Source organism: Myodes glareolus, chromosome 1, assembly GCF_982192425.1.
Source record: "Myodes glareolus chromosome 1, mMyoGla1.1, whole genome shotgun sequence".
Lineage (NCBI taxonomy): Eukaryota > Metazoa > Chordata > Mammalia > Rodentia > Cricetidae > Myodes > Myodes glareolus.
This window is the reverse complement of record NC_142026.1, coordinates 128,638,270-128,665,266: the sequence shown is the minus strand read 5'-3', so window position 1 is coordinate 128,665,266 and position 26,997 is coordinate 128,638,270. Positions and strand designations below refer to the sequence as shown.

The following is a 26,997-nucleotide window of genomic DNA, read 5'->3' as shown; positions in this document are numbered from 1 at the left end:
CCTATCGTTTCGGAGGTTTAAGAGTCCATGGTGACACGGAGTCATGACAGCAAGCATCAGGAACAGTAGGAGCAGGAAACTGAGAGCACACATCTTCACGGCACAAGGCTGAGGGAGAGAACATCTATGTGCTCTCAAAACCAACCCCCCCCCATTGACAAACTTCCACTAGCTAGCGAGGCTGAACCTCCTCCCCCAAAGAGTGCCACCAACTGCAAACCTAGGGCTCAAGTACCCGTGTCTATGGGAGACACTCTTCATTGAGACCACCATAGTTACCAAAAAGAAGATTCTTCATCTGTGGTTAGGGAAGTTCCACGAGGCACTTGGATTTCAGTAAGCTTTGTCAGCTCTCCTCTATCTGCCAATGTTAGCATTTGGTAGAGTGCATCAGAAAGCTGTGGTCTAGCATCTGGAGCGGGAGCTCAACTGGTCGAGGGCTCGCCTAGCATACATGAGGTTTAATCGTCAACACTGCACTACGTAAGTGTGGTGGCAATTGCCTGCGTTCACAAGACTGGGAAGATCGAGGCATGAGAATCAGAAAGTCAAGGTCATGATTGACTATAGAGTAAGGTCAAAGCTACCTTGGATTATCTGAGTGCAACATTTTCAGAAGGAAGGGAGAGAAGAAAGGAGAGAGGAAGGATGGAGAGGAGAAAGAGACTTCGGCTCCAAGATTAAATGATATCTTCCATAGAGAAGCTGACTTATAAGTTGCCATTGGCCTGACAGTCTTATACCCAGTATCACTTATGTCCAGGAAACCCTTAGAGTGCTGGACAAGTACCTCTCAAAACATCACAAGAATGGATGTGCTTCCCTAGTGAAAGTCGCACACTGAAAAGATAGTGGTAGAAGTTTTTCAAAACAGAAGAAAATACTTATTGACCTACAATTGTTCACAAAAGAAAAAGGAAACATAAAAACCAATGTAAAGAAGTGCACGGAACGTTTTCTCCCCTCACACCGGCTTGTGTTTACACACAGAGACGTACAGTGCCAATGAAAGCATATTCAATTTGCACTTGCTCCCTTTACAATGCTGATGCCTTTTCAAATACTTTAACTGACAGTTCTAATAATCCCTTAACTCCTTAAAAAATGTTAAAGTGAAAAAACTGTTGTTCACCTCCTTATTTCTAGACCCTATCTGGGTAAATATAAATTCCCACAGAGCAAGCTGTCATTTTGTCTTGTAATTATAAAACCACCAGCCACAATAAATGTGCTGAGCATCTATTGGGAATACTAATTACACACCTCACATGTGGCTCCATCCATTGTTGTGTTTATTAAATTTACATTTCATTTCCTGGGACAGCATTCAACTACGGAGAGAAAATGTTCATCGGAAGCAGGACAAAGTCAGCAGTAAGCTTACAAATTAGTCTCTGAGAAGACATGGAATTTCAGCAGCGACAACCTGCGTTCTTCAATTCTGTCATTTCTAAAATGACCTCATGTGAGTCTCCTTGCATCAGTAAGAAAAGAGTTAAAACAGCATCCAACCGCTCTTGAAATCTGAAGAGAGTTGATCTGAGGCTCTAGAGAAATCTGGCAAGGTAATTCCTAACCTTTAAGCTTTGGAAACAGAAAAAAAGAGAAAACAAGGAAGATAATCTTCAATCAAAAGTAAACAATATAATAATTAGAGCTGAGGGAAAACAATCTAAATGCAAGTATAGGAGATGCGTCTCCACTGTGGAGCTAAAGCTGACCTCCAAACAGGGGTTAGCATTTTTTCACACGGACCATGGACCAATTAAACAGATGGACAGTCTGGGCAGGTGCAGCTAATACACTTGCTTCAGCCATCATGTTAATTTCTTAGCAACCAGAATCAACCGTTCGCTCATTCCCCTTTGTTTTTGTTGAGCTTCCATTGCAAATGCCTGAACCACAACAATTAGCCCAGATGCAGTCAGTGTCCCCGGGTGGGTGGGACTGACTGTGCTTCTGTCTATCAAGTGTAATGGAGAGGATGGGAGTGGATCTTCAGCACAGCCCTGACTATGCTCTCCCGGCTTGAGAACCTGGGGAAAGTCACTTTGCTTCTCGGGACTTCATTTTCTTCATCCAGAAAATGAAATAATAGAAAGAAATCATGTCTAAGGTCTCTCTTCAGGTTAAAATGCTAAGAATCTGAGGTCTCATCTCTACTAAAACAGAGCATTAGCTAGCCTCTCCTCTAGATTCAAAACACTGTTGGCTTTATGATTTTATAAACGTGGACAGAGGACTGGACCAAAAGTAACTCTAATCCAGTTTCAGATTCTCAGATTGCGTTCACATGCAAAGAAATTAATAAGGTTGCTATCAGCAAGTGCTGTTAGGGTAACATTTAATAGCTCCTTCTGATAGTAGAAGAGAAAACATCCCCCTACTTAATGGAAAATTGTTTAAACACACTTTTTAGTAAGAATCATAAAAATAGCCATTTCCCATAAAATTGAAAGCAGCAGCCTGAGGACACAGTCAAAGATGAAAGCATTGTCACAGTTGAAAAATAAAGACATTGCCAATAATCTAGGAGACCAATAGGCCAGAGATTTGATCGGTGGCAGAAGGCATCCCATCAGTTTTTCCACAAAGAATTCTGGTCGTTTAAGGTTTCAGCTTCATCTTCTAGACTTTGAATCCCTGGTTCTCTAGTTCTGGCCCTGTGACCCTCTTTGAAGTTTAGTTCCTTCATCCATAAATGAGAACAATAATTGTACTGGTTATTAGGGCTGGCATAAAAATTAAACTAGATCATCTCTGTAAATTAATCAACAAGGTGCCTGGTACACTATGCTTGAAACCCCCAAGCACACAAGCTGGTACTATTATTATTAATCTCTTTGAGTCTTAACAATTTACGTTCATTTTTTTTCCAATGAAATAATTTGGCTATGTATTTGCAGTTCCATGGGATGGGATTGCAAGGATGTGCTGCCTGAACAAGCCAAGTTCAGGTCTGCTCACAGCCTTGCCCAGCTCCTGGCTGCATCCTCATTCTTCAAGACCCCCAAGTGAGCATCCTTGCTCAGTCAACCCGTCTGTGACCTCTGCCTCAGTGAGCTAGGACTGTAAACTGACTCTCTGTTAATGCTCTCCACAGCACCTTTAGTGGGATTCTTAGTCCGCTGTCATTTCTTTGCAGACTCTATTTGCCTCCCTGACTATAAAACCCTTGAGAACAATGTGTCAGATCTCTGTACCTGCCATAGGATCCAGGGCTTGCTCAAAACGCAATGGAGTTTGTTGAGTGAATACATCTATGAGTTAATTAACAATATCTACGAAATTGCTGTAATTGATGATGCAAACAAAAGAGACCCATTTCTTTAGAGTCAAATGAAAGTAAATCCATAGATACCACAATAAAGGCAACAAAGAGGTAAAATATTGTTAAATATTTACAGATACTCTAAAGCACACTACACAGAGGCAGCATTTGAGCTGGGCTGTGACTTCCCAGTAGTCACATAGTTAGGACTATAATCCTAACAAAGAAGAGGCAAGGAGTGCTCGGCTCTGGACGAGAGCGTCTGAGAGCCATCACAGGAGACTGACTGGAATGAAATGACAAGAGTGTGAATGTCACCCCATTTAGAATGTGACCATTGAGGAAGCACTGAGGTACGTAAGCTGGGGAAGGACCAATCAGATAAGCAAACTTAGCGTTAGGTGTTCTCGAAACAAGCTAAAAGATTAGTAAATAAATTCGGAAGTGGAAAGACCGGTATCTCCAACCACAATAAAGAAGGACCAGCCATAAACAAAAAAGCGGACAGTGGTGCCAGGAGGCATTGGGAAGAACTGCCATGTCTGTGTTTAAAGGCATACCACAAACTGACTGGCACTGCCCTTACGTCCATCATAGTCGGTCAAAATAAACATCTCAAGAAGCTGAAGTTTTCACAAGTCCCTGGGTCCCTGGATAAATTTACTAGACACTTCCTAATGGCAAACACAGACTTCTTTGAATAAGGTTGAATTTAATAGATTGAGTGGGGGAGCTAGTTGGATTTTATAAATCGTGATTCCTCTGCATCAGAAATGATAACCAGAGAATTTTAGGTCAGAGAGCAGTTATCACCCCTTATTGTCTGGGGTCTTAGATCCTGATAATCAAGAAGTGTGTTCTTATCCACCTGTGAGACTTCTGAGGCACAATAACAATGAAACAGCTGGATACACCTATGATTGCAATGGTGGCACGAATAATAAGGGGATAACCAACTCCTTTTTGGGTGGATTTAAGGCTGACTCCATAGGAGGAAACACATTCCCGGTGCTGTAAGCATGGCCAAGAACCATGGCCAGGGAGTTCACTGACCCTAGGGATGAAGCTACTACTATTATTCTGCCACATGAACACAGTAGCACACTACCCTCTGACTTCACATCTCTCTACCCATAGGTAAGCAGCTCCCGGAACTCATCAGAGACATTTCTCTGTGCAGTGGATAAAACTAAGCACAGAAACACATAACTGACCAAAGTACAGACAGGATGTGTCTAGAGAGTGCTCAGCCAAACGGGTCCCTCTCTGCAAAGCTCAGGGACCATCACCGAATAGGGGCCAGAAAGATTTGAAGAACCAGAGGTCTGGGAGGACCAGACCAAAATGTAACACATCTTCTGGACACAGTGGGACTACTGCACTCATTACATCACAGCTCTTGTCATTATCCACACAAGATCTGCATGAGGGCAAGAGAGTCAGCATTCCAACAGGGAGGAAGAAGGGGCTCACCGGCCCCCACTGCTAGCTATTAACCACTGGCAGTTTCTGGGAGAGGAAGAGTTAGTTGAGTTCTCTTTAAGTGTGGGGCTCCTGGTAGGGGTCAACCACATTCCTATAGACAGGCCCACACCCATCAGAACATGGGCAGCACAAACTGGAGTTGCTGCATTACTTAAGAAAAAAAGGGCATGAAGTATGGAGGGGTTGTGGGAAGTAGGCAGATCTGATGTTCTAAATACATTCATAGAGAATTCCTCAAGAAATAATTAAAATATATTTAAAGGAATATTGCCCAGTGAAAAAGAAACAGGCATTGGAGAAGATCCCCAAGGAGATGCATGTCCTGTATACATATTTCTAAGATATCAAATTCTTGCTTCTAGCTACTTATTCTAGGTATATTGACTGAGCAGGGAGCAGGTCGGAGGTTTGAGTAATATAGAAAGAAGCCTTAGTAGAGAGAGGGGAAGACTGATGCATCGAGACACAGGCCTTTAGTGTCCCTCCTGCCTTTGATAAATCAGCCATTTAAAACAAAAACTGAGAGAGAAACACAAAGAATATCATACATTTTAAGCACATTACTAATTTTTCAACTATTTCAAGACAGAAGACCAAAGGTGAGTCCTCCTGTGTGTAAGAGACGAAGAAGTGTGGGTTTGGGACAATATTGAGGAAGGAGATCAAGCAAGCCAATGTCAGGTGTCGGGGAGGATGGGGTGTAAAGGGACTCACAAAAGAGGAGAGAGAGCTCATTGCTCTTCCAGTTTCTACTTAGTCAGGGCTTTTTTTTCCTTTGTTGTGGACAAGTACATACAAATGGAATTGATGGTGAGCGTGGGCAACCCTAACTGAAGCTGCATGGCGTTGGAATGGCCATGCCATCCGTACAGAAGCTCACTGCAATGAAGAGTTTGCGAGTGGGAACGTGGCTGTTGGAGAAGCTACCGTAAGCTACTGTGTGATAATTTCCTCTGTGACTTCATGATCATGGAGTGATCTTTATATTGGAAATAAAAACCACTTTCAGGAACTTTCCAGATGCACAGCTCAATTTTTTTATACACCGATGTGAATTTAATTGCAGGTTCTGGCGGTTATATCCACCACAAACATCCTGATGCTGTGGTAGCTCTCTGACAGGTCTAAATGGAAGAGAACCTTACTGGGGTGGCAGGGAGAGTGGGGTGATGCAAGGGCTTCCATCACTTTAAACTATCTAATCACTGAGCAAAATCCAGATCATTCAAGAGAATCGGATGTGTGTGGGTTTATACCCATGATTTTAGGTTATTTCCTAATTTCATCTTCCTATCCTGTGGCAAAAGCCCACGCCCTTCTGTTCTTCCTTCTTCTTTGTGTCTACATCAACCAAAATTGCCTCCCCTCCATTTCAGTTTTGGAAAGAGGAAGAAGAGAAAGGGCTGCGGCAGGTACATTTGTCCTCAGCCCTCTCTCTCCCCTGCCTCAGGCATCCACACTGGAGGACAGGCTCCTTGGGGAACCAGTCTAGAGTTTGGTTTCGAGTTTCAAGCATAACAAAACCATGGAGGCCACTGGGAATGTTCCCACCACCTCCACATCTCCAGGACTGTGCTAGAGAGTCCAGGCATGTGAAGTGATCTGAAGGAGGGGGGCGGTAGTGCAGACAGTCAAGGAAGCTGCAAGGCAACGGACTACGGACGAGAAAAGCCCTATGGAGTTGTGCATTGTTTTCTTTAACTATCTCTCTTAGCTTTCACCTCAGAGCAACGATCAGAACCTCTGAGAGAAGACCCAGGTCTGAGTAATTTCTACATGTCATCCTCCATTCTCCGAGTTCACCAGTGGTATCAAGCCACCCCGTAGATGCTTAAACACGTCCCTTGGCCCTAAGTCATAAAAGAACATCCTCCCTGCCTAGCATGTGACAGCTTCTCCCACAAGTGGCTCACCCTCATCTCACCCTTCCCTCTCTGGTATTGCTTCACCCCACCAGATCTAAGGCCTTGCCCTCCTCCTTATCGACTGAATGGTTCTCACTTATTTGGAGGCTGTTGCTTGCTTTGTTCTCTGCCAACATAGTACCTGGCATATCCTAGGCATTTCAAGAAATATTAGCTTCCTGCTTCCTTCTGGTTGGAAAACTTCAACCTCTCATCACAATGGGGCATTAAAGCTGGTTCCTTGTAGGCAAATTAAAGGGAAGGAAGTGATAAACACCATGGGCTCACAGAGAGCCCTTCTCTTCTTTGCTGATGGATAGCGCTCAACCTCCTTTTAAAGAAGGAATATATATTGCTGGGGTTGGTGGTTCCAGGGTTCAGGAGGTCCATGAACTCAAGGACAGTCTTGGCTATAGAGTGAGAGCCTGTCACAGCAAAAGGGAGCAGAGAGGGGGAGAAAGAGTGGTAGAGGAAGTAGGGGAAAATAAATTAAAAGGCTGGCACAAAACCACCGGCACATTGCAAGCTCACATCTCAAGCACTAGATACCTATGAACTCAGTCTTCACAACATCCAAAATGTGTAGTTCCTATTCTGATTGGCATCTTACACATGACTATACCTTGGCACACAATTAAGTGACTTGCCAAAGATCCGAACTAGACAAGAGTCGAGGCGGAAGGCAGGCACAGGCGGCCTGGCTCCCAAGCACGTGTTTTCATTATGCCCTTAATTATTCCCAGTAGATACGTTCTGCGAAGTCACTGTGAATGCAGAGTTAATGGGTACTAAATCCTTGCTCTCTCAGAAGCAAACAGGGTGGGTCCCTGGAAGATTCTGGTCACAGTTTACCAACCGATCAACACAAAACCTTACTATATGTGTGTTTCTGCTTAAAACAATATAAACTGTTGATCCATTAACATCGAACTCAGTCGACCGCATTACAAGTTACACCTAAACACAGCTTATCTCTGGCCGCCTTTTACACTGAGAAACACAAGAGAGCACTTCAGCACTGTGCCTGGGGGCATCACACACAGTAAAAACACAGCCAAAAGGAATAAAAATGCCAACGTTCTGCCACTAGTAGACCCCCAAAAGGACACCCTTACAGTACGAAGCGATGTGAAAGTCTGTCATGTTCAGCCTTAGAAAAGAAGATACAGAGTAGATGACTTGGAGTTTTTGTCACGCCACACAAGGCAGCAAAATGCTGAGAAAGTATCCTCCTTTCTATGGACTGGGGGGCTTCAGATCAAGTCCAATGAGCGATTTTTTAAGGACCGATGAGGGCTGACAGTGTGCCCTCTGGGCCCTTTTTTGTGTATTCATTCTTTAGGGAAGGAGAGATCCACAGACTTTCCACATATTTCCGAAGGCATCGAAACAGCCAGCCCTTCCTGCATGGCCTTGCTGCAGCTGAGGCTTCCCAACTGCCACCACCCTTTCCCCAAACCATCAGCCTCTCAACTCACAGCCCCAGCTTCACAGCGGATTGAGGGAAATGGACATAAATCAGACGCAGTGTCTGCTTGGACCCGCCAGTGCTCAAAGATCCTGCGTACAGAAACCAAAGAGACTTCCCAAGGCCCCACAATCCTTTTCCTGTGACTAAAATGCCTACCGGAAAACACCTTCTGAAAATGCCTTCCGTAACTAACTTGGGTCTTGTATCCAAACTGGGAACTGCATCCTCCCACTCCAAATTGCTGGAAATATCCTGGCAGAAATACTCTAATGTCTACCCCCAAAACAAAAATCTGCCTCCATCAAATATCCTTAAAGTCAACTATATTTCTGACAACAGAACATTGAGAAAGCTTGACAGCGCCTCCACAAAGCACCGTTTAAATGCTTTCCTGATATAAGGAACGTGAATCGTCGTTAGACTCAAACTGCTTTTTAAAGGAGTGTTTTAGTGACTGTAGAAAACTAGCATCAATGCCTTGCACAGATGCACATGGTTCTAGAACTCCAAAGAACAACGGCCCAAACGGCACTTTTAGCTTTCTGTATGCCATATACATAGCCTCTCCCCGCCATACACACACACACACCAAAAAGGAAAAAGCTGAATTTAAAATGCCAGTCAGTAAGATTTCCTGGCTGTTAGAAGCAGTACTGTCATATGTCTTCCTGGGAATGCAAAAGTGTATTTTATTGTAAAGTATGACCTCTATGGCCTCCACGCTCTTCTCAGTTTGGAACAGGGGAGCCAAATGGAGGAAGAAATAAACTACCCAAGCCACTTAACTAAGTGGAAATTGCTTCCTTGTTTTCCTTCAAGTTTCTATCTGTAAAGCTGAGACGGGAGACCCTTTTTGGAATTCTCCATCTAGTCCGTGACCTTCTGAGTTACGAACGCACATCCTCGAACTATTGGCTTTCCTATGGTGAAGAGGAAGTCTCCGGACCTGTTCCAATGTCGTTAAAATAATAGATGAACTAGGCCTATAGAGAAAGAAGCCAGAAAAGGTGGAGGAGCAATCCGAGCATAAACAGAGGCATGAAGAAGAAAAGAAAGCTTGATGCTGGCGTGAAAAGCCAGGAAGAGTTTAAGGGGAGTGTGAAGCTTTCGCTTATTTGAAGATAAAGGAAACAAGAAAATATGAGAATGAATTGAAAATTTAAAAAAATGACGAAGTAAAGGGATTGGTGCACAGATGGCTGTTTCTAACCTAATAACTGAGGCTATTAGTTATGAGAAACTAAGAGGTAATAATTTTGTTGTGGTGGTCTTAGAATAAATAAAAAACCTGCAAGTTTCAAACAACAACAGCAAAGCTGCCTGCTGGCTAGTGCGGAACACCCCCAGTCCACTCCCGGAACCCCTACATGTGCTGGCATTTGGAAGGCAAGGAAGGAGCTGAGGCCGCAGAACACGGGACTAGAATGGAGCTGAGAGAAAGCGAAGGGGCGGACAGCCACGCGACCTCCAAACTGGAGGAAATCACGGCAGAGGGCTCTCTCCACTCTCCGGATCCACAGCAAGGCTCCCAATTTGAAGGGCTCACTTTAATGTGCCTATTTCTGAACGCTCCTTGACAAATGTCATTAACACAAAACGAACCTTCACAATGTTTCTATGCACAAGGCCCAGGAACTCCAAAAACTAGAAAATTTCAGGGAAAAAAAAACCCAAGTCTACCACCTTGTTAAAGATGACTGAGCCCAGTAGGAAAAAGTTGGGGGAACGAACACATAACATTTGTCCCTTTTAAAAATTCAAAAAATGGGGAACCCCACATTTGTTTATGGCTTGAGGGGGTTTGGCATTTCTACATAGCAGCTTCAGGCACTTAGTAGGATTGCAGTTTTAATTTGATGGGTAATATCATTCGAATTTCCTGATTCTTAAATTATAGCCAAATAATCAAAATAAATCGAATGTGTCAGAAGACTTCAGTGTGTGTAGGACAAACATCCCCATGCGATACAGTATCCAGAAAACACTTCTGATCCAGACAGAGCCCGTACTGTTACTATCATCATTGTCATCATCCACCACCATTACCATCATCACCACCATCTTCCACACTGCCCTCCTAGGTCACCACCACACCGCCCTATCAATTATAAATGGTAACCACAACCTTAGTGTTTAGACCAAGCTACTTGAAATCACTGCTTCATTAAACTACATAAAATTCTGTTAGCTGGAACCTAAACAGTTATATTTCTAACCATCACATCTTAATAAAATATAGATAAGTAAATTTTAGCTTTGAACACTATTGATTAAGTAAGGCAAATGTATTCCTGAAATTCCTAATAATATTCTCCAGGCACAGAGCATATCAATTATGCCTTTTTCCCCCAATCCTAAGACAAAGCGTGTCATAAAGGTGTCCCCTTAACTTCCAGACCACTTCAGCACGAAGGAGTGAGATGGCAGAATGAGGAGGGAACTCTTTACAAACCAAAATTACCCACCAGCTCACTGCAAGAGCCGAACCCGTAAAATAAAACTCCTTCGTAACTTTGATGAACTGCCGCCTTCTCTTGGTGAAAGTCCATATGGTTCCACTCTGTTCGGTGTGTGTGTGCAAACGGCTCTACCTTTTGGATTTATCTAGAATCTCTCTGGGAGTATGTATTTTGATTCGAAACAAGTATAGCCAGTCCACATTTTCCTTTCCTAAATAAGGAACCGAAACTCAACATTGAAATGAAAAGCTAATTTGCTCCTTTCTCCCCGTTCACAATTTCCTGAGGCAGAAGGTGGGGGACACTCCGGGCACTGCTCCCGCAACCTGGACCTTCCCAAATTACCCTAAAATAATGCTGACATCACAGGGAAGACAGAAGAGGGTTCATCTGCGTATTGCATGGAGTTGGTAAAAACATGATTTGGATCTGTGAATTTCCTGATACAAAATTTTCATAGACCTCTTGGACTGTGGGTATTCTAGAAAAGCATCTATAACACACATGTTTCTTTATGACGAGCAAATGAATATCACGTAGTAATAAAGATTCCATCTCGATTTGGCTTGCAGGAAAAAAAGATTTCATGTTGCCGTCCCTCTCTATTTCTAACAACACCCCTGGCCACTCAGATCTGTCCCTTGCTCTAGCGCACACAAACACACTGACAGTCAACGTGGGCAAGACAATAGCACATGTCTCATGCCTGTGGAGCCATAACACTGCCTTCACATGTTCCGTCTCATACGGGAAAGTGTCGTGTTCTCATCATCCTGGAGGGGCATCCTTTGAAGTCCTCCCTGATGCCCATTGCCCAAGCCATCTAGGTTTTTAAAGTATAAGAAATCAAAAATTCTCAACCTGAATCTTATGAATTTCACAGCATATATATATATATATATATATATATATATATATATATATAAAGAGTAGGTAACAAAAACTGTGGAATGAGATCCAAATTAATATAGACAGAAGTTGGGAATGAATGACAGTTACCCCTAAGAGCTCTCTCTCTCTCCAAGGTGGGTACAAGCCGCTTAGGGTCAGAGAAAAAGAAAAGGGGTTCAGAGATGTGGTACCATTTAGATCCAAGCATATGCTGCTTCCAGAGTGTGTGGTGCTATTCTTAGATGGGTTTGATGTGTCAGGTAGTCGGCGACAATTTAAATGATTAAAACATGTCATAGCTGAAAGAAAAAGGGTGGCCAGGTCATTCGAGTGCACGGGAGGAATTATTGGAAACTTGAACATCAGTCCCTCAACTCTCCCTAGAATGTCTCAAAGCTGAGAAGTAGTCTTCAGTGATCACCACACACAAACCAGTTCTCCAAACTTTACAGACATCATCTCGAAAGGATCAGGGGTTTGGCTGATGTGGAAGCTTCGCCTATATATTTGTTAAGTGTGGCTTCATTTTGTTAGAAAAGTGGCCAGTGTGCTGCCCTTAGAAATACTGACTAACTAAACTAAAATTATAATATCCAGGCATCAATAAACACCCATGTTAAATTTTTTTAATTATGGTCACAATAACTGTTTCATCTTTAACTTTCTTTGAAATCCTCAAAACTGGCTAAAAGCTAAAGAAGAATTCTGGATAAAATGACTTCCATGAAATTTTCAGTAAGATACTGCCCATAAAACCACAACTTGTTTATTACGAACGTATCGTGTCTCAGTAACAAGTTATCTTGGCAGGTGACAGCATTTCTTGCGTTATTGCAAGCCCCAAGCAATATTACCTGCTACTTCTCTTTGTATCTAAATATGGCTGCATGCTGTGGCTAATGGAGAAGGTAGCCGCAACAGGTAGATGTTGAGTGATTCAGACTTCATCCAAATTCCCGGACCATCCCTATGGCCACTAGGACATGCAGGTGAGGAGTTCACAAAGTATCCCTAGTCCACCATTAGAAATAGTCAAACCTAGTCTGGCTGGGCTGCAGATACCAAGGCAACACATATGGGAGAAATAGAGTGAAGATGAACCAATTAGCTTTGGGGTTTACATAAATAAAACTACAGCCACTTGCCTAAGTGGTTCATTTCCTCCTGAGTCCCTTTTAGATCTGTATCTTCCAACCTCAACCCACAGTAAGAAATATACTTTTCATGAGTCTGGTACCCATAGGCAAAGAAAGTCAGAACTGGCCCAAATGTGTTCTTTCTCATGCGCGCTAAAACACTATTCTTTTAGGCTTCGTTCCGTTTTCAGAACCCGGACCTGGTAAACTGACTTCATCGTCTACTGGACCATGAGAAGCGGCTTGTCAAGGCTCAGCTTTCAGCCCCCAAATGATTTAGAACTACTTAGGAAAAGTGGAAATTTTTGAAAAGAGCCTGTTCAACTGTTTTCTTTTTTTTTTATTAGTCCAGAGTTATTCAAAAAAGAAAATCTAAGAAAGAAAAAAAAATCTATCATAAACGCCCATTTGAAACACTTGCATAGACACTTCCCTTTTTCCCTAAGTAATAAGAGACAGAATTCAAGCAAAACAGCAAAGGTGTTACAGAAAATGAGCCAATAAGAAAATCTCAAACTAAATTTCCACCCAGAATTCCACCTGTATGCAACATTTTCTTTGCTTACTTTTTATAAGAATCCCTTGTCGTTTTGTTTTTTTTTTTTAAGTATCTGAATATTACTTGGAGTAAAAGTTTAAGATGGGGTATTCTGTGGTGAGATTCTTTGCCACAGAGATGATGGACGGTGTTGAATAAAATGTGATCCCTCTTTATTTTCCCATGCTCACTTTGTAATTATCAGCAAGGCAGTAAATAACCCGCCAAGGAGCCGCTCATTAGTCCCCATTGAAATTCAGTGGCATTAATTTGCAATAAAAGAACTGAAAATTAAATGGAAGAGAAAATACTTTGGGAACTCCATCACAAGGTTACAGGACTCACATCTTCCCAGCTCTCTCCTCCACATCAAGGAATTTAAAAAGGATGAATTAGACTTAATCGCTAGATTTTGTTCTTCAGGCTTAGAAGAAAAAGAGTCGAGAGAAGAAATCATTTTCTTCTTCCATCTTAACCCTGAATTAAAGCAAGTTAGATTAATTTGAACCCAACAATTTTTTTAAAAAAAGAAAGTTTTGTTCACTGTTTATCCTAAATGTGAAATCTGGGCCTGGATCCACTTCAGTATCTGATGCTTTGGTTCCCTGTGTGGACTGGAGGTGAGCTTGGGTATACCGAGAAGTCACTCTTCAATAGCCTCTGGGGCCAATCTACACCTTGGTCCTGTGGTCCTGTTGCTTCTGCTGTAAATACATATGGACACAGAACACTGAGCAAAAGAAGAGAAAAAAAAATGGTCCAAGGCTTGTAATGCAGAAGGTCTTGACAAAGGCAGGAGCCAAATGTATACCTGTCCCATGGATTATTGACCCCTAGGCAACTCTACAGGTAGGTGTTTACCAGAACCACCCACCTACTCCTTCTGCAGGCCCACGGGGCAAAGTGGAAATGAGAGGAAAGGGACATCAAAAGGAATAATAATAATAATAACAACAACAACAACAACAACAACCTCTTAGGAGAAACTAAAATTGAAGACACAAAACAATAGTCACTTAGGTCACCGAGTGTCTCTGTGCCCTGTCCTGGACTGCCCTGGCTTCTTGCACAGTGCCTGCCTGCGGGGGCAGGACGGAGCTAACCCGCGTGCCACTCCAGAGCCAGCGGTCTCTGCCTGCTGGACCAGACATGAAACTTAGCTGCAGGGTATTACTGCGCTGTTGCCTCTACGTGGTAGATTCTAAACACACGGGACACCTATGAATTCCCAGCTGTCAGAAGTCATCTGCCAGCAGTTCGCTCTAACTCGAACTCAGCCAGAAATCAAAACTTGCTGAGACCCATTCAACTCCCATACCAGCTCTTCTGAGCAACCGGAACTGAATCCAGAACCCTGGACTGGGGAAGACAGGGAATGAGATCCGTAGGGACCTCTGCCTAAAAACCTCATCGTCTCCGGTATACCTTGCATATTTTCAGTCCAATACTCTAAATAAAAGAGCATTGAATCCGACACACTGAAACATTTTTTTTAATAATGACTAATAAATTACCCCTGAACTCCATTAACCACAAACACCTCCATCTTTAAATAATAAAGAAGGCCCTTGCACAAACTCCCTGGCCACCTGGGGTTTATTCGCTTTGGGATGTTCTCCCCATAAATAACTTCTCTGGACTGTTTTTCCAGTGGTTGTGTTGTTAGGAAACACGGGCCTTTTGAATCTGCTTCTCCTACAGAACCTGCGGGCAGAGAATATTGTTCTTGCTGTTGTTATTGTTACTGTTTTTAAGCTGCCCATGGAGAGAAGGCGGGCTCCGCAGAGAATTTTTCCTGACTTCCCCGAGGAGTGGGAGGGGGCTATCTGTGGCAGGTGAGGCTCCCCCATCTCGCGCTCCCTCCCCGGGCCAGCCCTGGCACAGCGGCCAACCCGACGTGGCGCGGGTACCTGTAGAAGGCGGGAGGGCCGGTGTCGCGCACGGCGGCGTAGGCGCTAGGCTCATTCTCCAGGTAGTAGGGCACCTGCTGACCGTGCGGGTGCAGGAAGGGCGACAACTGCGGCGGTGGTGGGTGCAGTAGCATCAGTGGACTCGGCGACACGCTGTTGAGCTGGGGAAAAGCCCCCAGGCCGTTGGCACCAAAGGCGGCAGCCTCGGACCCGGGGCCATAGGCGATACCCGACTGGCCATAGACCGGCGCCGAGGCAGCGGCGGCGGCGGCAGCGTTGAACTCGTAGGCGGCGCCCTCGGGGTAGTTGAACACGGCAGGCTTGCTGCTGTCCACATACACCTCGCCCAGGGCCCTCTCCAGGGGCATCTTGAGCTGCGGGCGGTTGAGGGGCTCCAGCTCGTTCCCTTGAATCTGATGCAGCAAGGCCATTCCCGAGGCTTTGGTGTGGAGGGTCATGGTCATGGTCAGTTGCAGCCGGCCAAGCACAGACAGGCTCCCCGCGCACGCAGAGGGCTCAGCAGCGGACGGGCCACCTGGAAAAAAAAAAAAAAAGCAGAGCCTGCAGTTAGAGGCGATGCAGTGCAGGTACCCTCGGCGTGAGCACCGGCCCTGGCCCTGCCCAGGGGCAGAGCGATCCTGCAGAGCCCAGATGACCCAACTCCAGCGAGCGCACCCCGCCACTCCCGGGTTCTCCAACTTTACATACTGGTCTTCCCTGATCTTAGACATCGCAAACCTGCTGGAAGCCGCCTACCGGGGGCTGCTGCTTTCAGGCACTGCTGGAAACATCACAGCGCGAGCGCGCCCTAAGAACCGCTTCCCTGAACTTAACTTTCCTGGTCTTCCTTGCAGGAATTCGCTGCAGGGGGTGTGAGGGAGCAGAGGGCTCTCCGGCAGCCGTGTCCCCCACCCCCACCCCCACCCCCAGGAAGACTAGGTTTGCTACAAATGCAGACTAAGCCACAGGCCGCTTTTTCCTGATGTGTTGCCTATGTGCTGGGTGCCAGGCTCCAATGTGCTGGGTGCCAGGCTCTGTTTGTCTCTCTTTCTGTTTGATTCGGTCTTCTTGCTGGCTGGAAGTGCGTAGTGTATGCATAGAATGACCCTGGGAGGACGGTAACTGTATCTGTAACTGAGATACGGCAAATAGGATGAGGTGTGTGGTTGCATATGCAGCCAGCCACAGACAGCTATATTTAGCATTGGCGGACACAGGAGGCATCTAGGGCCAGGAGAGCGGAGACGGAGCATGTATAGGAAGACCTGTACTTGGAGTCAAGGGAAAACGGTCAGTCTTCAGCTCCCACATCTTAAAAAAACAAAAACAAAAAAACCGCTCACCAAGGGGTCCCTTCCAGCACAGCCATCACAGATTCGCCCTGCTCTGGCTTCTCTGTTTTTGTTGGACCCCAGAACCAAATTCGCGGATATGATTCAGAAAAACCTTCAGAAACCTTCAGTTAGGCGCACATGGGTGTCCCTGCCTTCCACAGGTTATGCAACCAAAACTTGAGAAAACTGAACGTGGCATGAGATGTTTTCCTATAAAATATCACCTGGGGTTCTTAAGCATAGCTCTGGCAATTAGATAACCCTGTCCGGTTAACTAGAAACTTTTGAAAGACTCCCCTGCTTTCCAGCTCTTGAATTCTACAAATGGACCCTCTGGGCTCACTTGGGGTAGGGGCACATGAAATCAAATACCTGAATGACAAAAAGGTAAAAAGAAGTTTATAATCCAGTATTGAATTAAATTCTGACTGTTCATACATACACACCTGTTACTGTAACAAAAGATATGTTTATACTTTTTAAAAAAATAAACTGCCTTTGTCCCAACCTGATATCCCCAAAACACCCATTAGCATTTGACTTTAATTGCTATCCCATATACTCCCAAAGAGTACCTGATACTCTTTGACGTGCAAATGTCAAGGTTGCTTTTACTAAGAGTAACACTTTAAAAATATTTTCTACTGAGTAATTGTTTATCTAATTCCTAGAAAAACAGATCATTTTGGATGATATACAGCTAAGCTGATTTAAATCCAAAGACAAAGTTAAGTTTGGCGTCCATAAGTATAGGTGACAGCAAAGAAAGGGTTAAAAGCACATTAGGTGAATCGCAGATATTTCTCTTCGTGGCCAGCAACCATTACTTCTAAAGCAATCTTTTTACAGAAGATTTAGTTTCCGTAAACCACACTTTCAATTTTCAAATGCCTTTTTAAAACACATGCAAAAGCAAGCACTTCATGGGGCTTTTTAAAAATCTGAGCCTGCCAAATTATATATAAACGGTACAAAGAATCCTACAAGTCCAGAAAGAGGGGAAAAAAGGAGCCGCGCAGATCCCTCTGATAGAAAAATAGCACAGCCTCCTCTCCGGCTAGGATACAGACAGTAGGCAGAAAGGTAAGTTGCTTTCTCAAAATGCTCAAGCTACAGAGAGAGAAATCAAAAACCGATCCTACCCTGCTGGTTCAAGAGCGCCTTTCCAGAAATGTTCCTTTTCAGAAATGTTCCATGGGTTTGCAGAGGTGAGGGCCGAGACAGTAAGAAGGAAGGAAGGAAGGAATGTGCTCCAGTGATCGAGTGGCTCGGTGTGTGATCAAGCCAGAGCCTGTGTGGATGTGTTTGTATGTGGAGTGGCAGGGACTCTCGGGAAGCCGCCAGTAGGCAGGGCACTTGGCAGCCCCTCCCGGCAGACGCGGCAGCTGGGCTTCTGCGCGACGCTGGATGAATGGCAGTGGGAATCGGGAGTCCGGGAGACTTGCTGTCTGCTGAGGGACAGCAGAAGCACAGCTAGAGGCAGCGGCTGCGTTCCTAGAAGAAACTCCAGCTCCCTTTGCTCCCTACCTGTGGAGCCAGAAGTGTCCCGTGCTCTCTGCTATAGATAGAACAGGGCTGGCAGTAAATCACAGGTTCACAGCTCAACTCCAATGGCCGTCAAAGTGTGTGGAGCTTGAGTTTACAAACTCTGCCAGGGGAGGGTCTCCCTAAATAACGTAATTTAACAAGAAAAGCCTTCTGGAATACGTTTGGATCAAACGCTCTAGCCCCACTTCACCTCTGAATGAGATGCTCAACGGCCACCATGCTACCAGTGGCATAAGGAGGTCAGACTTTGCAATAAATATTTTGGCATTCCAGGGATATATTTCCAACTGAAATGCACTACTCCCCCCACCTCATTAACCAAACCCACGAACCTCTGCACCCAGAGCCCACTGACTGCTGTCCATAAACACATACCCCCAAAAGATATTTTAATCTGAGAGCTGGGAGTATAAAGTGGCTTGGCTTTAAACTGATCTCAAGTGGCCAGTCGTTCAGGCGTTGGTTGTAGACAGAGGTCTCTTCCAGCGGTGCTTGCACCTGGATGCGCCTGGTTCTCAGTTCACCTCTCCCCCACAGCACAAGGCAGAGGAATGAGGTGCCCTGCCTAAGCCCTCACCCTGGGTCCCAGGACACAGGAGGCCTAGGGAAGCCTTTGCTGCCAGACGTTAGTCACCACCTTAGGTGTTAGGTGACTCTAATCACAATGCCAGGAGTGGCCAGTCTCCAGCCCTAGGACCCTAGGCGGTTACCAGGAGATTTATGAGTGGCACCTGAGCCAGTACAAAGAAAGCGACAGAGAGAAAAAAAGAGTAAAGATAACACGCCGCAACTGCACATTGTTTTTTGTTTTTGGCAAGACTAAAGGTTATACTATCAGAACACAGCTCCCTCCACAATCTGCAATGGCCATAAATACCTAGTATACATAAATGTTGTGAGGAGCGGTGTGCATAACATGTATTCGCCTAGCATATGGGAAAGGCCCGGGTTCGAGTTCGGGCACTGCACAGAGAAACAAGCGAGTAAGCCTCGCCAAGAATGGGTTGCTAACCCTTTGTTGGAGATAGTGTTGACTCCTGGTGCCAGTGGTCTCTTTTGTAGGTCAGCCATGGCCACCCATCTACCAAGCCAGTTCAAAACAAAAATAGGCAAGGAAGGAGGGAGAAAGGGTAGAAGACAAGAGAGCCAAGGAAAGTTGGAATGGAAAAGAGAAACGTGGGGTGGAGGCCTGCGAGGAAAAGGTAGGGTAAGAAGGCAGCTATCATCTCAGGAACTTTGGCTGTGGAGAAGGCTATAATTCCAGTTAGCCTGAGATAGCCCAAGAGAGACAGTTTTGGCATAACATTCAGACTCCCAGCACCAGGGGTTGTGGGGGAAGCATGGCACACCATGCTGGTTGCCCTGTGGTGAACTAGCCACCAATTTCCTCCCGATTTCTCGTCTCTCTCTTCTCTCTTGACTCCCACAATGAGCACATTCGACTGCTGCGGCCTCCTGGCATGCCCAGGTGAAGACGAGAACACGGGTTTGTCTCCTGCTGCTGCCCCAGTGCAGTCTCCGGATCCCATTGCCGGGGGATCTCCTGCTCAGGGCTGGCTGATGCAGGCACCCACCTTCATTCTCTCCACTTCAACACAGTGGCTTCAGACACAGCACGGCTGACGGTCCCTCCAGTCCCCCACATTAAGAGGCTTCTAGGGCCTACCACTCTTTTGCCTTCTATAGCCAGCCAAGAATCAACCCCTGAGCCTATGGCTTTGTCCTCCCTCCCTTCCCACTGCTTCCCCAGGCCTCCTTCAGTTGCCTCTCACCTCACCCACCCGAGTAGCCTTCCAAGCACTGCTTCTTCTGCTTCTTTCCTCCCCGACCTCTTCCCTCATCCCGCCACCGGTTTCTCTTTCTGACTCTTCGTTGCTGCAGGTCCTGCCTTGTCGAAGCTCCATCACCATCCCCAATCCCAGCTTCCCTAAGAGCTAAGGCCTTCCTCTCTCCCAGGCCTGCCCTTTCTAGTCCGTCACCTCCAACAGGTAACCTGGGTTTCAGGCAGATGAAACCCCCTGTTCCAAAGACCCCCCAAGCCTGTCTTCTTTTTTCTTAGGATATCCACTTCCCTGACTTGGTAGAAAACACATGTGCCTTCCCGGCCTACGCAGCACCATATCCTCACGGGCGTCCTCCGAGCCCTCCCTCCTCGGAGTGACCGTTGTTCTCAGCCATTTATCATCTTCCTTCCTGAACTGAAGTCATTTTTATCACCTCATCCCGTTGAGGAGAAACTCAAGCGCAAGGTCCGCCTCTGAGAACTTGAATCCATAGCATCTTGTCTGGTGATCGTTAGGTCACCAAATATGGGCTAATTTCCTAGCTTGATACTTCAAATGACAAAATGATATCCCATCTGTTCAAATGACCATCGCTGACAACTGACTTCCCACGTGATCGTGGCCATGCAGTCCTTTGCCAACTGCTTTTTTTCTTCTGGGATGCTATCTTCCTACCGTCGCAGCAACTGGAGCCAAAAAAAATCTAACTTCAAAATTCATCCAGTCTCGACACATAAACTGGCAATGCTTGGCCGCATGATTCACCAGAGAGCGTTTCGTTTTAGTTCTTAACCAGGCAGGACAAGGACCAGACACAGCTTCCTCTCCAGCCGCACCGAAGGTTTTTGACCTTTACGAAAACAGCGCCCTCTACAAACATGAAGGTAGTAGAATGGGGGAGTAGTCGCATCATAGCTTGTGCGACCAGCGTAGTCCCTGCACTGAGATGGGAAGCTTACCTCTGTTCAGATTGAACAATACCCTGATTATAAATGGTGAGTGTGTGTGTATCTGTATGTGTATGTGTGTGAGTGTGTGAGTGTGTGTTCATTCTTTCCTTCCCTTTTGTCTTTTATTTTCTCTCTTTTCTCTTTAAGACAAAGTCTCAGCCTGAAGCTTAGGCTATCCTGGAACTCACTGTGTAGCCCAGGATGGCTCTACACCCATGATGATCCTCCTGACTCAGCCTCCAGAGCCCTGGAATCACAGAAGTGAGTGAACACGCCAGCTAAGAACATGTCCTTGAGTCCTGATTTCATACAGTTTTCCTCTAAGCAGAAATACAATGAGTTCCCTTCTTAAAGATAGTTTGGGTATTGCTTCTGTTTTCGTTGACTCCCAGATTTTGACCTTAGAGTTTTGTTTTTGGAAGCCAACTCCATCCACAATATAATGTGCATATGTTAAGTATGCAGCCTGACAAATATGGATGGATTTGACCATTAATAACCATGTCAATCAAACTATAACCATTTGACTATTCTAATCAACCCAGAGCATTCCTTCACACCTATTCTAATCAATCCCCCACCTACAGGCTGCTTTGTTGCCATAAATGATTCATTTTTTACCTGACCCAGGTGATCACTTGCAAGTTGGGACACATAAAACCCATTTCCAAATAACAGTGTGCCCATTCAGGTACTAGGCTTTCGGCATCCATTTCCCCTAGCAACAGGATGTAGAGTTGTTTCCTCAGTCAAAATCTGTTGCCTGTGGTGGGACCCCCTGGAAGCCCCTGAATTTTACTAACATTTTCTCATCTAAAGGCCTTTTCAGAATAGTAGACTATAGTGGCATATTATTTGTATTTTGATAAATAAATCCTGCCTGAAGACCAGAGGCAAAGCTAAAGCCACTAGAGGTCAGACAGTGGTGACAAACACCTCTAATCCCAGCACTTGGGGGCAGAAGCTGATGGATCTCTGTGAGTTCAAGGCTACCCTGGGCTACACAAGATCAATGCAGAAACAAATCCAGGTGGTGGTGGCTCCCACCTTTAATCCCAGCACTAGGGAGTCACATGCCTTTAATCCCAGCACTAGAGGGAATATAAAATGAGAGGAGAGAGAGGCTTAGTCTGCATAGTTGGTGGTCGCCCAGCCTTGATAGAGGCTTACTTCTCTAGTGGCTTGGCTGTTTTGCTTCTCTGGTCTTTGGGTTGAACCCTAATATCTGACTCTGGGTTTTTATTATTTGTGCTACAGTAGACTTTGAAGGTGCTGCAGTGTTAAGCTTGGAACCTGCAAGGACGCACAGTAACCAGAAGGCAATGCAAAGCCTTATCATTCCACCCTATTGCCAATACAAAGAAAGTATATTTGTATGCCAGTAGCTCAGCCAAAGTCCTCTCATAAGCCGAGACCTCAGATCTCCTGTCTTCCCAATGGTGGCTCGAAGATAATTCCAATTCTTGGCTGCCAAGCATAACGGCTACTCTTTATTACAGATCAGTGAGTGATTGGGAGGTAATGCTCAGCTTAAGAGAATTCAGCCTCTTTCATCTTACATTTCCTTGGAAATTTTATTTTTTCCAAATACCTTACAAAGTTTTTATACTATTTACCTATATCGCACAGAGAGGGCCTTCTTGGCCAATGCTGTGAGTAACACATGAACTGCAATTACTCCGGTTATTGTCACACAGTGTCCTTCTCCTTCCTCCATCTATTGTTTACTGGAGGAATCGCATTGTCAACTTAGACTGCTATTCCTTTGTGTGGTGCAATAGCCAATGGCTAAATACACTTAAACTCAGATAGACTTATCTACAGTTAGGAGACTTGCACACACACACACACACACACACACACACACACACACACACACCCCAAATAACTGGCCAAGAACTGTCTCCAGTTTCAGAGCCCATCAAAGGGTAAGAAAAAAGGCCAAAGGGTGGCCGAGCATGTGAGTTTTGAACCTTTGTCGAAGCCTTCCCTTGTATTTAGTCACAGCCAAGGCTGCCTCCCATTCTCCCTGAGAATCCAGGACCCTCATCCTAGCTAGCAGGTTCCCCTCTTCTCTCCCACCCCACCCCCGAGGTACCGTCATGCTGTACTAAGGGAGTAGCGTGTCTGCAACCATGCCAAGGGATGACTCATTCATTCAGCTCACTGAAACAGTATTGATTACTCTATTTACCGAGAGCAACTCTGAGGTGTCCGGTACTGTCTTAGTCAGCTCAGACTGCCATCGTAAAACATCACAGACAGGGAACTCAAACAGTAGGCATTTCCTTTCTTCTGGTTAGGAAAACTGAAATCTGAGAGCGGGGCCCTCTTCCTAACCCACAGGTAGCTTGGCTTCTCAGTGTGGCTGGCTCATCACAGAGTGAGGACAAGGGGGGAAGAATGAGCAAGAGGTGGTACTCCTTCTCGATCAGGCTTGACGAGACATATGACGTCACTCCCTCATCCCTAACTGCCTCCTGTGTGGAGAGAGTCCCATGAAGTGGATAAAGATTTAAACTATGAGTTTGGAGGAGACACAATTCAGTCAGTATCATTATCCAACAACAAACTAAGCAAAAGTTTCTGCCCTCCAAGCTGCCAGAAGTTTAAGGTTGGTTTTTTTTTCTATCATATCTTTCAGTAGTTTTCTTTTCCTGCTCCTTCCTCTCTTTCTGTTGTGCATACATACACGTTATTTGGTACGCATGCACCAGCCTGAGTGAGGTAAATGGAAGCAGAAGCCAGATGTAGACATTGAATGTCGTCTCCATCACTCTCCACCTTAGATTCTGAGGCAGGATCTCTCCCTCAGCCCAGAAATTCCAATTAGACCAGAGGAGCTGACCCAGGGATGCCCCTGTCTCTGCATTCCCAGAAACAGCATTAAAGGCTTATCACTGACCTAATCTCTACATGGGTATTAGGGATCAAACCTCTTAATTTGCACAGCAAACCCTTTATTGACTGTACCATCTTCCTAGCCTTTCCTTGAATTTACCTCTCTTTCTGTCCCTCTACACGGAAGCCCTGCTGAGAAGAAGCCCTGCTGAGACCGCTTCCTGGTCTGCCTGTCTTGAGAGGCTGGTCTTGCTCAGCATTCAGTACCTGTACACTCCTCTCCTCTCCGGTCTCTTTCTCTTGAACCTCAGCAGCAGCTCCCAAAAGTTAAGTTTTATCTGTACTTTGAAGACCTCAGAGTAGAAATTCTCTCCCCAAGATCTCCATCCTAAAGAAAGCCCCCTTCCCAGATTGCAAACTTTTATCCACAGGTTCAGTCGAGCTACAGACACTTATTAAGCACCTGTTGTATACTCACCATTTAATGTTCAACTTCTTCATAACCAATTTATCTTTTTCCAAGACCTGCTCTTCCTTTTTCCTGTCTTTGTGGATAGCACTTCATACACGTCACTGGACAGGCTCAGAGGACTCAGCCCTCTCTACCATGGTTCTCTTCCTCAGTTTTGTATCGGGTCTAGAACAAACTTTCATTTCCAGCTCCTCGATCTCTTGGGAGTCTGCCCTCCATCCTCACACTCAGTATAATTCCAAGGTCACTGTCTTCTCCTCAAGGTCACCACCTCTACCCCTTTGTCTTCCTTCCCCATCCCCTGCACTGGAGAAAGAGCAGTCTGTCTCGTAAGCAAAAGAACTTGATTCTCAAAAGTCATCCCCCCATCTTCCCTCTCCCATGGGCCTCTTATTCCTTCGGGCAGATGGTAAATTCCATAGTGTGCAAACACTTGCTCTGGATTGAGCGTTCCCATCGGCAGGTTATTCTAAATAGAATCTTTGCAGCAAATCGCTTTACTGTCTGTCTCTCAGGTAGTCTCCCCTTGAGACATCATCGCCACCAGGAAGCCTGCCTTGATTTCCTCTTGGGTGCTCTTACAAATGCCCATATCTCCCTGGTCACTGTCTGTCTCTGCCACTTTGGGAGACTATCACAGACCATACAATGAATAAACAATAATAATTAATTTGGTTGTGATTCTGGGGGCTTGAACTCCGTGATGGAAAGGCTGCACCTAGGCAGGACTCTGATGAAAAGGCTTGCGTGTGAGGCAGGGGAGAACCAAGCTAGACTGCTCCTTTTCTGGAACTGGTTTCCACAAGAATGGATGGCCTTGGTCATCTCTTGAAGTTCCGCACGGTTTAAGACAGTTGCCGTTACTGCTAAATTCTGACACTAGTTCCGGAGGTGGCCATTCAAGCCGCAGCACTCACCGCCACTTCCACCCTAGCCCTGCTGACTCTATTGGATTTCCTACTTATTCTTCTCTGCCTCACTATGGCCCATAAATGCAGAACAGGCTCTTGTGGGTTTTTCAGTGTCTCATTGCATAGTTGCATGATGTATGGTTGACCCCCAGCAAATCTTTTTGAAGGATAAATATAGAAAGCTGGTTCAAACCTATGTGCCTTGCTAACTGGCATCTTTAATCACTTAACTCGGAAGGAGCGATCACTGCAGCTCAAACCTAGCTCCAGAGCTTGAAGGACACTTTGGAAGCAGACTCGCATATTCTAGAACAATCCATGCCTCTTGTCATAGAAAGGATCGTTACAGCTGATGGCACCTCTGCTCTTCATGTCCCACCTCCTGGACACATAAAGAACTGAGGTCAAGAAAGGCATGGGCAAAGCCCTGGGCATGATTAGCATCATCTGAAGCACCAAGCTCGGGCTGTGTCTTTCTCCCTAGCCAATCCCCAGGCTCTGTGGATGGGCCACACCCACCTTTCAGTATGGCCCATGATCAACACAAATTTAATCAAGGCATCATCTTGGTGGCTCCATGAGCTACTCTGAGAGCCTTAAAGACCCCTGTCTCTTTGGAAAACACTGGAAGACTGCTTCCCCATGTCCCCAAGTCACTGGTGAAAAGATGAGGAACGGGTTTGAGAACACCGTGTCTTCAACAAACACTGGAGCGACTTGTGTTCAGGGACATGACTCCCTTAATAGAACATGAAGAAGTGAGTGATCCACCTTCCATCCATCGCTCCTCGGAAGACGCTTTATTTAGGTCTCATTTTTTTCAATCTTCATATAATTTGAATTGAACTTTCTTGCTACCAAACACACTTAAATCCTTTCCGCAGCTGCCAAATTGTACAAACTTGCAAATGTAACACCTTTAACCAGAAAAACCAAAAACAAAACTAATTACTTGACTTGATGTGCTACTTTCTCATTTCCAGGGGAATCGAATTTGAGAGATGCTCAGGCTCCTGTCTGAGCTGCTCCAACAGCGATGAAGGCAGCTGCTTGCGGATCACAGGGCGCTCGCCTTCCTGAAAGCCATTATCCCCTTAAAGGAATTAGAAAGCTGCTTGGGACTACGGCAAACACACAGAGGTTCAGGAGGACTCGGTGGCAGACTCCCAGGAGACCACAGCATAAAGATATTCCTTTACTGACACTTACCAGTAGCTTTTGGGCCACAAATTCAGAGGGAAAGCAATATAATATCTCCACAAACATTCTTACAAATGTTAGCAAACGGCTGCATCATACAAACTGTACAATCCCCTCACCCCCACTCTGCTTTCTCCACTTCTATCCTTTCCAGTTTCCTGTTCCTACCGCAGGCTCTCTCCTTTACACTGTGGTCCAGCCCGTCTGTTTCCTATGCTCTTTCTAGGCAGGCCATGCTCACCCTATTCATCACAATGGGATGTCCTGTCGGCCCCAGATTCCAATCAGATCATGCAGCAGAAGAAGGTATTTGATGGGCTGGAAGGTGTCTGATGGGATGGGACGCTCTGTGCCATTGGAGGCCTAGATGCCTCTCCTTGACTTCACCCTTTCACAGGTCCAACCAATGATACTTACACACAGCCTCTACAGCTCTTGGTTCCAGTATAGGTGCAACGCCCAAGTTATATGACTTCTCATGCAGGATTTTTACTTTTGATTTTTTTTCTTCTTTTCTTTTCTTCCTTTTTTTAACCCTTTGGTTTATTTTTGTTTTTTGAGACAGGGTTTCTTTCTGATGCCCTGGTAGTCCTGGAACTCACTCTGTAGACCTGACTAACCTAAAACTCGGAGATCTACCCGCCTCTGCCTCCCAAGTGCTGGGATTAAAGGTGTGTGCCATCTCTACCTGGAATGAATTTTACTCTTATAGAGAGAACACTTATTAAATGAGCTCTCTAACTTCTGGAACTGCAGAAGTGCACAGCAGAAAGCATAAGTCTTCGAGGAAGCATTTCTATGAAATACATATTCCACAACTTTTCTCTCTCAAGACATAAAATATCATGAGAATAAACTGTGTTAACCCCTTCTTCCCAGTAAGGCTTAGGTA

At 45.3% G+C, this 26,997-nt stretch overlaps 1 protein-coding gene across 4 annotated transcripts in view; it reads right to left on the bottom strand.

Moving 5' to 3' along the window:
* Window positions 1–26,997, bottom strand: part of Esr1 (estrogen receptor 1) — a 367,895-nt gene that overhangs the window by 244,497 nt on the left and 96,401 nt on the right. For 3 of the 4 annotated variants that reach the window (XM_048419867.3, XM_048419877.3, XM_048419859.3), the window contains one exon: window positions 15,066–15,600. In XM_048419867.3, the coding sequence (XP_048275824.1) occupies window positions 15,066–15,529 (464 nt within the window). In that variant the 5' untranslated portion in view covers window positions 15,530–15,600. Of the gene's footprint in view, window positions 1–15,065; window positions 15,601–17,541; window positions 17,679–26,997 lie in introns of those variants that run through there. The other variant, XM_085688054.2, reaches the window with a different exon arrangement.